The 13,600-nt window shown below is 39.2% G+C and overlaps 1 protein-coding gene across 2 annotated transcripts in view; it reads right to left on the bottom strand.

The window, feature by feature from the left end:
- The window catches only part of DST (dystonin), a 296,184-nt gene that overhangs the window by 282,279 nt on the left and 305 nt on the right, over nucleotides 1-13,600 (bottom strand). For both annotated transcript variants that reach the window (XM_051614873.1, XM_051614876.1), the window contains exon 2: nucleotides 13,246-13,280. In XM_051614873.1, the coding sequence (XP_051470833.1) occupies nucleotides 13,246-13,280 (35 nt within the window). The remainder of the gene's footprint in view (nucleotides 1-13,245; nucleotides 13,281-13,600) is intronic.

Genomic DNA, 13,600 nt, shown 5'->3' with positions numbered 1-13,600 from the left:
TGGTACATCACACCTATGAAACACATATGACAGAAATATAGAGCAAAAAATGTCCTGAATCTTTTTTTAGGATCCCTACTATTCTACTGAAGCAATGAAGCAATTCAGACTACAGACTTTGAATCCCTGTATCTTACTGGAAGCAGGACCCTGTCTGTATCAAGCACCACAAGCAGCACAGTGGAAGCCACTGCAGCCAGCAGACCTGTGTAGGTTTAGGAAGATATCTAAACAAAGATGTAAATCTGTGAGGTCCTCTGCCACACTATTGCAGTGGGAAAACTTATTCCCTCGTTTTCTTTCTGCACTGTGAAATAGCTAACAGATATTTACAACACATAATTCAGTGTGATACTAGGACTGTTCAGGATGACAGGCAAAAATGCAACACCAGGATATCAAGCTGACTTCTTGTGGGAATTTTCTTTTACAAAAAAAAATTTTAGTGTGCATCAGGGATTATTTCATAGTAAAAGAAAACACTTTGTAAGAGTTCCAAATATTGAGCAAATCTACTCTGAGTTCTGAAATCAGAAGATATTTTCTGAATGTTGAATGCAGTGTGATACATTTACAGATGATGGCTACTGGCCGAAGCCTGGTTACATATCCTGCACTGCAACTGCTCCCTCACCATACTCCCATCCCCAGCTGGGGATAAAACTCTTCAGGGAAGTATGTTTATGTAACAGAAGAATTTGGTAGAAGCTAAGCAGCTCTAAAAGTGCTTAGAGATGCATGCCAAATAGGGATTTAAGTATGTGGGTCTCTCAGTGAGTGACTTCACCTCAAAATACTTGAAGGTTTATTGATTATTATGCTTCCATACAAAAAGTCAGTTGTGACCTACAGAAAAGTCTGTGCATAGACAGTACTTCTCTTTCATATTTTATATATTTTTCTCTTTTGCTGTTTATGACTAGCAAGAAAATTGGATCTCTATCTCTTTAAGAGCTCATCTGCGTCTGTTTGCTGAAGCTTATTCTTCACTTGAAGTCATAATCTGCCTGCAGTATCACAAATAGTTGCTCTGGGGAGGATTATAATGCGATAAAGGCAGAGGATCATGATTTCAGGTGGAAAATTAATTCCATATCAAAAAACATAATGTTACAAGGGCAGAGTCCTCACACTAAAACCAGAAATGCCTACTCATTCCTGCAATGAGACTTTGCCAGAACAAATGCTCAAATCTGAAAAAACTGAAGAGAGAAATCAAAAGTGACGTAACGTATGGGAGCTGCCACTCCTTTGCTCAATACAAGACTAGAATGGCCAGTGATTCCTTCTCAACAGTGAAATTAACAGATGCTCCTTGTGCCGTCTGTGTTATTTATTCTTCAGCTGAATCCAACATTGAAAATGTTATATTACAGAAATCCTTTTTTTTTTTTTTTTAATGAAAATGACACAAATATCTGTTTGGTACAGAGAACGCTATTTTAGATGCTAAGCCAGTGCTCACAGGAGAGAAGAAAAGTATCACAAAATATTCAGGGATGCACAGTACACCACCTGATACCAAATCACTGAACAAACACTGAAGATTTTTAAATCATGCTGGCAAAAAAAATGAGGTTACTGTAACTCCATGAAGCAATTTCTAGTTTCCGGTATCACATGACTGCTGTGTCACTGGACAGTGACAAACCTTTTCTTGTTCTTTGCATTGAGAGTTGCTCATTCCCTACTGCTTGACTCATTTATGTGCCTGTAGAGTTTTGACACACAGCAAACTGAACAAATAAAACTTCAAATATATATTTTTAGAAAATCTGTTTTCTTCTAAATGCTAATAAAACTCCACAAAAAGCACAAAATTTACACTACAAGGTATTTTTCCTTAAACACCTCAGATGACCACCAGAACCAGTTTTCAGAGAGGCAAACAGGGATTAACTTCTCTCCAAAACCATTCATGCACATCCTCCTAGTTAGACTGTTTTAAACCATGAAGACTGATCTTCCTAACCATCCTCTACAGGGAATAGAGAGGTGTCTCTGGAGGCCAATGCAGAGCTGAAGCCTAGTTCACTGACTCTCTAGGGAGCTTTTCTGTCTTTGGAAGGAGGCTGGAGAGATCAGCCTCTTTTAGCTGAAATTCATCTCTTTGAATTAATCTTCTTATATCTTCTCTAAGAGTGTTTATTTCTGGAATGAAGTGTGGTAATATTGGAAGGACGAGTTGTATCTATCTTTGCACCCAAACCAACAATGACTGTCCTAAGCCTGGGCGCCGCGTGCCACAGTGCACAACCCAGCAGCTGTGTAAGAATTCTTCCACAGTAAAAGATCTTAGGTATAGAAACTCAGTGTGAGATTCCTCTGACCAAAGCTCAGCAGATCTCCCCTCCTTGGGTTCCCTCTCAAGCCACTGAAGGCAGAGGTCAGACGAACCATTCCCTGGCAGCACCTATTCCTCTCCATTGGCCATAAAGGGAGCTCAGTCTCTACTTCATTCATTGACATCTATACTGTAAGTATCCAAAATCAGATAGGATGGTTCAGACCCATGATGACTAGGTTTTGGTCTGCCTTCAACACAGGGTACATGATTCCATATATAGTTTATCATCAGATTTCCTCTTATTTCCCTCCTTCTACATGAAATAATTCCAGTGTCTTCCATCACTTTTTCTTTTTTTTGGTGAGAGAGTGTTACATGTCCCTGTTCACAGACATCACTCTTGAGGGATCCCCATAATTCAGCACAGTACTCTTATAAATTTGTATTACTGATATATATATAATAGTACAGCATGTTTTTCCATTCTGTTTAAATATTTTCCAACGCATCTTTTCTGATCAGGCTCTACATCTGAAAGAGGTCTTCACTGAATTGTCAAGAATAATTAAGAAGGCCCTTTCTGGAGACCATAAAATAAAGTGGACAAGCAACTTTTTCTCTGTAAAATACCCAGTCTTGCGTTTATGAACATCATGTGTGTTCATTTGCCCCGTGATTCAGAATTTCTTCAGTATGGTCTGGTATTTGATAAACAAGTATGTGATACTCTGCAATCCTTGTTACGTTTTTGCCTATACCTATTCCTAGCCCATTCATGAATATAAAAACTAGGATCTGGAAAGTTCCTAAAACACTTCTCTAACTTTGGTTTTGGTTTTTTTTTCATTTACAGATGAGGACATTTTTTATAGTGTGTTGAACCTTTTTCTTCCACTTAATTTTTCCATATTTTTTTTAAATTCTTTGTCTGATACTTTAATAGCTCCATATGAATACATCAGTACTATGCCAAATGTGCATTATTGCTTTAGTGACATGAATCTTTCAACTTTTCCATTCTTTCAATGTGTGATTGTATTAATTCACCAGATCCTTTTCCTCTCCATTCTAGGCATCACTACTGCCTTCATCATACTTGATCTATTATTTTTATGCTTGATAAAAAATACATATTAGTTCTTTACTTTTTCCAGTGTGTAAGTATTTTATGTAGAATACATTGGGTGTCAGGATTCTAATCTCAGCCTTTCCAGCCAGTCTGTGTTTTCATAGTCCCTAAACATTAATTTCAAGAGAAATAAGAGTGCATTACCTGATGTCCAGCTGAAGTCAACAGAAATTTCTCCTCTAACTTCAGTAGACTTCAGGGAATGCAGCCCAGTTTACCTTCTGGCAGAACTTCAGTAAATCATAGAAAAAGCACTAGCTTGCATTAAGCCACAATTCAGCACACTAAGAGGAATGACAACAGAACTGCACTGTGTTTGCAAATGCCTTTACAGATATTAGAGTGAGTCCTATAGATTAAAAGCACTTCTGCGGGTACACTAATGAATAATTAAGCCAAAGGAAACTCAGATAGAATACCCAGCTTCATGTGCTTGCTCTTAAGGTTTTTGACAGTGGTTGTGTATGCATGAGAATTGTCATCTATTACCATTGTCAATTAATGGCCTCAAGAAACAGTCTTTGAATTGTCAGTAACTGCCTGTTCAAAGCTTGGAAACTTTTATGTATATGCAACCCACAACATCTTAGGGCCTGGACACATTAGTATGCATAGTATCAGAACTCTTCTCAAGATATCAGAGTTTTCAGCTGTTTTGCAGACATACTGAAATAGAATTAAACCCTATAGTAAAAGTACCTACTTGAACTAAAAAGGCAGATCTCATTAAATAACTTCATTCTATCAAATTGCCCTGCATACTGAAAGAGAGAAATTTGAGAGCCTTTCTGCTGCACATATAAACAGATACATATAAATCTGCACTGTAAAAACAGTTTTAAATTAAAAAGTGACTAAGATTGCATTATTTCCCTTCTTCACCCATAGTCACTTCCATCCCAAATACCCTGTTTACAAAGAAACAAAAAAACCCTCACAAAGTTTAAGTGCCAGTTCTGCAAGTTCAACCCAAAATCCAAGATTCAAGTTAAGTCCTTTAAACTACTTATACATCCTCACTAAAAGTAAATGTTGCTAATTAAAGCTAGGTTTTGTTTTTTTATAGCAGCAAGATTACTTACATTCACTCAGTATATTACTTCACAAATGCAGGAAGAAGCAACGGCATTTGCTCTTTCTTGGTTCCATGAGGTCTCAAAAAGTAGACTGCAACTTTTTTTTCTTTTTTCTAGTTCTCTTTTTTTTGATCTTAGCTAAGGGCTACTCCTATAAAGATCTGAGTCAAGATTTAAACCATCAAATGTAAGATTCTACTTTCAATTTCTCATTTCACTCCCTCATTAACAAGCTTTCACTGATGCTTCTTTGCCTGTCTTATGTGTATTTTAGGATATATTATTCTTATCTTCTAAAACCTAAACTTTAAACAGTGCTGGAACCATATATCAGATATTAAAGACTGTGATTTGGCATGTGTCATTTTCCAAGAGAAGTCCACGCATTCAGAGGGATTAAAAGCAAGAGTCTTTTACATAACCTGAACAAGATTACTTTTCCAACCGAGTTAATGAAATACAACATCAAAAACCTTTCCAGTTTCTAAGCAGGTCCCCAAGTGGTATACACATGAGCCCTTGTGTGAACCTAAGATTTAGATGTGAATTTAGAATACAGTTTTTTAATAACCCATGCTGCAGTACTTGCTGTTTTACACAATGTGTTTAGTTTTTCTTATCATCAGGTTAATATTTCATCAAAGCAGGTAAGCTGTAACACTAGGAAAATCTGATGTGTAAGCAAGTAGCTAAATAGCATCCCCAGTCATGTCTTGAGATAGCCTTTAAATACTCTTTTCTGTCTAAATCTATAAACCAGAGAAGCTGGCCTGTTCTACAAGCAGTCCTGTCTTTCTCTGACAAGAAGGCTTGCAACCCTCTAAAGCTGCCTTGCCTTTGCAGTGGCTTGTCCCAGATCTTTCCCTGTTACCTCAGGGTAAGGAATGCCTACAGTAGGAATGGAACAATTCTTTAAGAACAAAAATTAGTCAGAGTACTGCTTTATCAGTGGTCTGCAATGGAGCGTTTATAGTAGAATATACTAGAACACTCCCCAAGCATGTCCCTCTTCCACAACTGCTTCCCCTGTTTTCTATCTCATCACTTCTCAGTGTACACTATACATCAACAATCTGCCATAAGGACTTAACTTTAAAAATTAAAAATACAGTAAGAAGAATAAGAAATAAAACAGATTGCTAAACCACACAAGCACTGCCCAACATCGAGGACGAAGAAATTACTCTCCCCTGTCCAGTGTGCTTGTTTGAAGAGCAACCTGGTGAGAGAATGTACGCCACTGCAGCACAAGCAGATGGGTCTGCACTTTGTCAGGCATAAATAGATGCATAACTGATGAGAGACTTAACAGACGTATAGATAAAAAGATAACTGGGGTGGAATTCATGTATCTATTAAGATACCTAGATTCATATACAGACCCATAGAATCCTCCTGGTTGGAAAAGAACTTTAGGATCATCAAGTCCAACCATTAACCTAGCTCTATTGAGTCCAGAGCTAAACCATGCTCCTAACTACCACATCTACACATCTTTTAAACACCTCCAGGGATGATGATTCAGCCACCACCCTGGGCAGCATCTCCGAGTCTTTGATAACCCTTTCAGTGAAGAAGTTTATTTTAATATCCAATCTAAATCTCCCCTGGCACAACTTGAGGCCATTTCCTCTTGTCCTGCTGCTTGTTACTACCAACAACATGTCTGAACAGGTCTCTCCTTCAGGAACTACTAGTCTAAGCCCCCATTACATAGAAAAATCTAGTCAATACATTCAGTGAGTCTTGAAGAACTGTTGGGCTCATCCTGAAGCAGACACCTACACTAAGTCAGCTGAGTAGCTCTAAAGACTATAAACTGTAAATGCTTACAGGAAGCTTATCTTGCTGTTTAAGGAGATGCTGGTTTTGCAAAGTCATTTTCCAATTCCAGCTGCACTTTACACGCAGGAAGGTAGTGGCAGCAGATCAGAAGGGAATGATGCCTCAACCTAGTTACATCATTTTGTTCTCTAGAACAAAGAAGGAGAATAAATATAATGCCTCAATCTGACCAAATTACACATTTCACTGTAGTTAGTGATATTGATTTAGATAATAATAAATGAAGTCTTGTAAGAACTGTGCTTCACTTCCAGTCTGCCCCCCTATTTATCCTGCCATCCTGAAGGCAAGTGCTGTATTTAAGCAGCTGAGCGGACAGGGGCAATAAGGACATTGGCACAACTTGCAAGAAATGTGTCTTTGCACAAATGTCAACTGCAGTTAGTTTCTCTGTCTGATGTAGTGGTTTCACACCTCAGCCATAATTCATGTTTCGGTCCTTCTGATGAGTCAGGAACAGCAAACCACTGATTCTCCTTGATGCAAGGCAGTAGGGCACTAGGGTCCACAGTGAGGACACAGACACTTAGGATGCCAGAAGAACACAGGTAACAGGTACCCAGGTTTGCAGATGAACTAGAAGCACAAGGAATCAGCTCAAAAACAGACAGCTTCGCTAGCACTAGGTCAAGATCAGCAGCCATACCAGCTCTGGGCTTGATGACCTGCTCAAGCATCTCTGCAACACTATGCTGAGTCCTTGCCCAAGGGAGCTGGAGGGGCCCTGAGCATGCCCTCCTCAGTGCCTGAGACCCCTCCTGACCACCGAGCAAGATGGACACAGCTCTGGATAGTAGCTGCTCAGGTATTATATGGCTAGGCCAAATAGCTCAGCTCAGCTGAATTGGATCCTGTATGAAAACAGCAAGGTGACTTCACCTTGTGTGGTTCTTCCACAGCACATCCAGTGTGCCTCTCTTTAGAGAAGTCTAGGAAAGGAAGTGATGTTCCTGTGCTCTAGGAAAACACATGTAACAGCCCAGGAGCAGGAACAGCCCCAGAAGTTGTACTATCCTGTTCATGCGGTGCTGTCTTTCATTTAATAGCCTCAGCCTAAAGCACTGAGCTGTTTCTGAAGAGGCATCCACAATGTGATCTGTCACCCTAAGAACCACAATAACTGAGAAATCAGTGTAGATGGCTAAGCTTTTCTGAGCTGTATGTGATCTATGGACCCCTGCATGATCCTTTCTGTCTAACAGTTTCTACAGCAGATGTGGTAATACATGTGCTCACCCTAAGTATGACCTCAGCTCTTTTAAATCACAGTTTCAATCTGAGGCTAGTATCAGCCAAAAAAAACCCAGAAGTTCCCATTCTGTACACATGTATACAGCATGGCTGCTAACAGATGGATGGTGACAAGCAGTGCTCCACCTGGATCCCCCTGAAACCAGAGCTCTGCTTGCTTGCAAGCGGCTGCTTCTGTGCACCTGAAATGTGCACTGTGACCAGCATACAACATATCTGAAGCTGCAGCCATGTCATCTAAAACACCCATTTCCAGAGATAACAGAAGACACTGAGAACCCTGAATATGCATTTACTTACATAAGTAGGAGGTTGTTGATGTAACTATATTAATTGGAAACTAAATAATAAGAGTCTTTATTATGTGCTGATCTTTATGCAGTGGTTGTCCTGTTAGAGAACTGTGAGGATGTGTTAATTTATCATGCAGGTCCCAATCTGCAGTATATCGAGACCGTGCCTTACCATGGATGTGGACCATGATACAATGTCTGTACTTTATGCAGTGATTGATGGAGCGAAGAGATCCCCTCAGCATTTCAATGCCCTGCAGACTGTCAGAAGCCAGAATAGAGCTGCAGGCAACCAGATGGCCATAGAAATATGGAGGACATTTCTACACTCCACTGTAGTATGTAGCAGAGGTACCCAAGTTAACTACGGAGTTAGCTCAGGAACCCAAATGGTCTTGCTGCAGCAACCAGGGAACTGCTGTGTACTTTGCGATACAATTGCCAGCTGGGCTGTTCCTCAGCAGGGAGTGATGCTTGCTAGGCTATTGATAGGCAACACTGCAGTCAATCAAGCTAACTAGCAGTGATGGCCAGATATGTATAGAAAGCAGAATCTCAATGGTACCTAGTCTGCCATGTAACAGATCAGTGTAACATACTCTGCCTGGGCCATATTCTTGAACATGTTAAGAAAAATGGAGAGAAGGACTTGTCCTTATACAGCATAACCTGTAGTTATAGGTCTCCATTCATTCCTGTACATAAGTGCTTCCATACATCTGAGAAAAGTTTATTTTTATCTCTGATTTATTTTCCCTTGAACCTGTTCCTTAACTCTTAGACAGCTAATGGAAAAACAGTTTTTAACATCCTGGGGGGAAAGCGTGTCAAACACAAAGGTAAAATATTTTCAGGCTGATTCAGCTCTGCAAAGACAAAGAGACATCCTCTGAATAGGTGAATGAATGCCATTTTTCTGGCTAGTCCCATACATTTCTGTTGCTCCTTGAATGCACTCCCTCCAATCAAACAGAAAACTCAAATTCAGCTTGGAGGGTCTGCTGATTTCTCTTTTCACTAGAGCTGTAGATATCTGGAGCAGTTTATAAATAACTCTGCAATACTTGGGATGAATTATGGTGCAACTCTTCAAAGACTATTCAGTATTGTTTTGTAAGATATCTAGAACTGTATTTTAGGCAACTGTCTCACAATCAGCCTCAGAAGGGGACGATTATGGCAAAGATATGCTAAGGGATGAATTTATGAACACTTTTTCTGGCCATCAATTGTTGGCAAAGTCAATATACACATTTACTGGAGACTGTTGTACTATGGCTTTGCATCCATGGTGCAATAATGGATGACTTAGCTAATTCATCTGCTCTTAAAAATGATCATCAGCCTTGGCTGACCTATTTCACTGTCAGTCTTGTCACAACAATAGACTGAATATATCCAACACTGGAGTGACTGTTCAGTATCCTAAGAAGAAAATGTGGGGTCTGCAAAACTCAAATGACCGAATGTTATTCCTTTGCTATGGCTGTGGTTAGTATACGCTGCCAGCCCTCCCAAAGAGCCTTTTCATAAAGTGTCAACTCCTGTTTGACTTATTGGTGTGTCTAGTCCCACCAGACATGCACCTGGGTTTTGTGAAGCCATAATCTACATTGGACCGTCAAACTTATATGGATTTGTTTCCTAGTAGGTCTCAGCAGAAGCATTCACAGGAAACTGGCCCAGAACATACCAGTCAAAACTAAAGAAATACAAAAACATACCATATTGCTGCTGACTACCCACCAACATGGTATGACCTCAGGAACTGAAGGTATCAATTTCTAACTTAAAAGGTAAGGTAAGGGGAAAGCATAAAGCTCAGAGAAAAATTCAGGCAAAATATTTATACATCTGTTTTGCTTTTTTTTCCCCCAATAATAGGAAAACCAACTATTGGTTTAGCATTAACACAATAATCCCTTCACAATCTCATTAAAAAACAACATCTTAAAATCCTGAATTAGAACCTTCCTTTTCAAAAATCCTTATGCACAAATCTGAGATTTTATTAATTGTACCATTTGGATTAATTCCTTCAAGCCTAAGGGCTAGAATCATAGAATCATTTAAATTGTAAAAGACCTTTAACATCAAGTCCAACTGTGCTTACTTCCTTTATAATTGAAAGGTAAAAATGTCACATAATCCCATGACTCCAGAGGTCTAGACAATAAGTAAAACTACTTCAGAAAGAAATTTAAATCACCAGTACAACAGCAACACATTAAGCAATGCCTTTAAATTGTAAAGTATAAGCTGCTAAATATTTAAACATATCAAGCTCAAGCCTGTAAGTACTCAGAGAAAATTCCTATACTTCATGAAAAACCAAACTTCTACAGAGAGAACAAGAAGAATTAAATCAGGGAATGACTGATAACATTCAAAATTTTGAATATATAAGGAATAATATTTTTTAAAAAAACCAAAACATAATCCCTATTTTGGCAAAACTCTCACTGAGCTATACTGCTATTTTGCTGTGGTTTTTGGTTATTCTGGTTGTTCATTCTACAAGTGATTCTCAAAATAAAGAAAGAATAGTGCAAATAGCTACATCAAAGTCTGATTTGTCATGTAAGCAATGAATATTTCTGTTGGAAATGTACTTGTTTTCTTTGTACAGCCATGGCATATCTAGGTCTCCCTCAGATTAGAAATATTAACTATTCAGTGTGCAATTCCTATGTGACTTCATCTATAGTATGTGGGGGATGGAGGAAATCTTAAGAGCAGTTATAGCCATAATGAACTTACATGACTGCAATTAAAAATATATATAAAAATTGACCTGACAAACTTCACATGGTAGTAAATTAATGTCAGTGGGGAGACAGAGACACCACTGTGTTATCTCAGAAAACTCTCACATCTTGTTGCTGGTTAATTTTTCTCATATGAAGCACCTCTAACAAAGGCAGACTTCAACCTACTTTATATTCATAATGATTCATGCAAATTTACCTCCTTTTGAGGCAGGGGGTCAAGTCTTTAAGTTGATTCTATAATGAGCAATATCAGCATAGACTTTTGCAGTATAATAATGAGGCAAATTTTGCAGAGATATTTAAAATCAAGACCCACAAAAACAGACAAACTGTGGATTCAATTCACCAGTGGCATGTAAAAATCAAATCAGAAGAGCTGATAAGGATCATAAATGGATTTTAAAATTTAATATTTACTCTGCCATAGTCTGGTGCCTTATTTTTTAATATAGGGTTCAGTACTAAAGGAAAGGGATTAAACAGTTCTTTACTGCATATAGACAAAGACAATGTAGGCATGCATCCTGAGAGCTGTAGCACTCTCTGGCAAAGAACCTCAACATAAATTTGCTACACATCTATTTTTCCAAATATAAGGCTTTCCTGGCAGGCAGCCAATCGTGCAGGAATTGCCAACCGTTCTGTAGATAGGGCAATTATAATTCTCTGTGCACTGCCACTAGACCACCTGCATCTCCACATGTGATGTACATCAGAACTGAACCCAGCTCTCAGGAGATGAATGCCAACCCACTGCTCTTTACTATCAACCTATTTTTCATTATCTTTTACTATCATTAGGAAACACCATTTATGCTGCACCTGACAAACAACTAAGCATAATGGAAGCTTGCAGGCAGACCCTGTGCTATAGAACTTGGAGTCAAGATGGTATATTCTTCTGGGGGGAGGGGAAGAAAATTCTGCAAAGCTCTTTTTTTTTTGGTATCACGCTTTGCTTTCTGCAACATCTTACTGGACTTGGAAGTGCATCATGGTTTGTGCTGATACAGAATGAGAATGTCATTCTGTTTCACATCATGCTGCAAATATTTTAATGGGAGTATACCTGCTATCAGTTATTAATCAAATCAATTAGATTCCTTAAAATAAGGTTTTACTTGGAGGAAAAAAAAAAGGAAAATGAAAATTTAATTATGCCAAATGAGTCATCGTTTTCTCTTAAGAATCAAGGGCAGTTTAGACCATTAGCTGTGGTGCTATTCTGTCTAAACAAAATGTAGAAAATTATAAAAGAATGTAATAGTTCTTATTGGTTTATTCTAGCAAGTTTCAGTAAATGGAAACTTCTAGGAAATATTTCAAAGTGTCCGCTTCTAAACTGGTCAATATGCAAATAACCACATGCTAGATTAATAAAAATAAATTGGTCACTTTGTAAACTTTCCTTTTAAGAGTCATTGTACGGGATAACATGTACTTCAAAAGGGTATAACACATTAAACTTCATCTAGGCTCACAAGTGAAAGAATTTTGCATGGAAACCAAGTAATTCATAATGGAGAAATTAAATACTGAAAAAATCTTTTTACTGCCAGAGGACACATTGGTTTGTTCAGTTTACTGCAGCACTGTTCAGCCAACAAAACCAGACTGTTCATGGTTTAAAGATAAGACACTCCCTAGGTCATCTTCTTTTTGTGATAGCACGTATGAATTTCAAAATAGTTAGAAGTTTAAAACTAAATGCCAGAACAAAGCACATTGCAAAACTGTATCCCATGCATACTTTTGAAAACATTACTCATAATTGGGTAATTTTCTCACCCACAACCGGGTGAGGAAAAATGCAAATAATTTAAAACATGTATTTAGTGCAGAACTCTCTCTCAGGGCTTCCAGATTAGCAGGCAATGGCATGAAGATATGCTTTAAATCAATAGCAGGAAAACAGGCAAGAGAAATACCTAGGCAGGAGCTCTACAGGCCAGCTTGGAAACAAAGTGGATGCTTACGCAAGTATTATTTTCCATATTTTCCCAGCAATTATGCTCCTTATTCAGAATCCCTAGGAAGCAATTGGTCTTTGTGTTATGCTTCCAGCACCGTAAGAGTTTTGATTCCCCTGACCTATGAATACAGAGTCACGAAATGAGGCACCTGCCAAGCAGGCTTGTAGTCTGGATCCTTCTGGGATTTCCCGCGGCAGCATCCAAGCTAAGCAGGCAACTTCCCCGATGAGGGGCAGGGCATAGGTGAGGGCTGGCGGCAAAACAAGCCAGCAGAAGCTCTGCAGTAGCACAACCTACCAGCTCTGCATGAATTTATAGTGCAGTCAATAACTGGGCTCAGGGTTGCATTTTGGACAGAGGGCAGTACTGCTAGCACAGCTTTTCTTGAAGTAATCAATTGCTTTGGAAATGACAGAAATCAGCAGGCCGGTTAGGATAATGCAAATGCAGGGATGATGTTTTGTGTGGGAAAAAAACCCAAGAAATTATAGAAGACATCACGTCTTTCATGCAAAATAAAAAGTTTGCTACGTGATTGTATTAACAAAAAGACCATAACAGTATGTATTCAGGTAAAGAGAACAACTTCTGACCTTGAAATTGCGTGCTAAATAAATTACCTCAGAGCGAAAGTGATGAGTTCTCATAACAGCATCTGGAAGGGAAGCAGAAAGACACTCAGGCTGCATCCAGCTCCACCTCAGATTTCGCTCCGGCTAACGGGTTTATCTAATCGCTCGCCCTTCGGCGCATATTCCTGGACGGGTCTCGCTCCCCCGCCGCTGCCGGCAGCTCCGCCCGGCATTTATATTTAATTCATTGCGACGAAGTTGAGCATAAAGTTCTGCTGCACTTGAGAGGCCGGGGAGGGCTAGGGGGTTTCCCCAGCCCCTAGTTTCCCTCCCGCGGACCGAGGTTTCGCTAAGGGATGGGTGGAGACAAGGCTGCCGCAGTCCTGGGCTCGGCTTGAATGTT

Source organism: Apus apus, chromosome 3, assembly GCF_020740795.1.
Source record: "Apus apus isolate bApuApu2 chromosome 3, bApuApu2.pri.cur, whole genome shotgun sequence".
NCBI lineage: Eukaryota > Metazoa > Chordata > Aves > Apodiformes > Apodidae > Apus > Apus apus.
The sequence above is the reverse complement of the archived record's forward strand: the minus strand, read 5'-3'. Positions and strand labels throughout refer to the sequence as shown.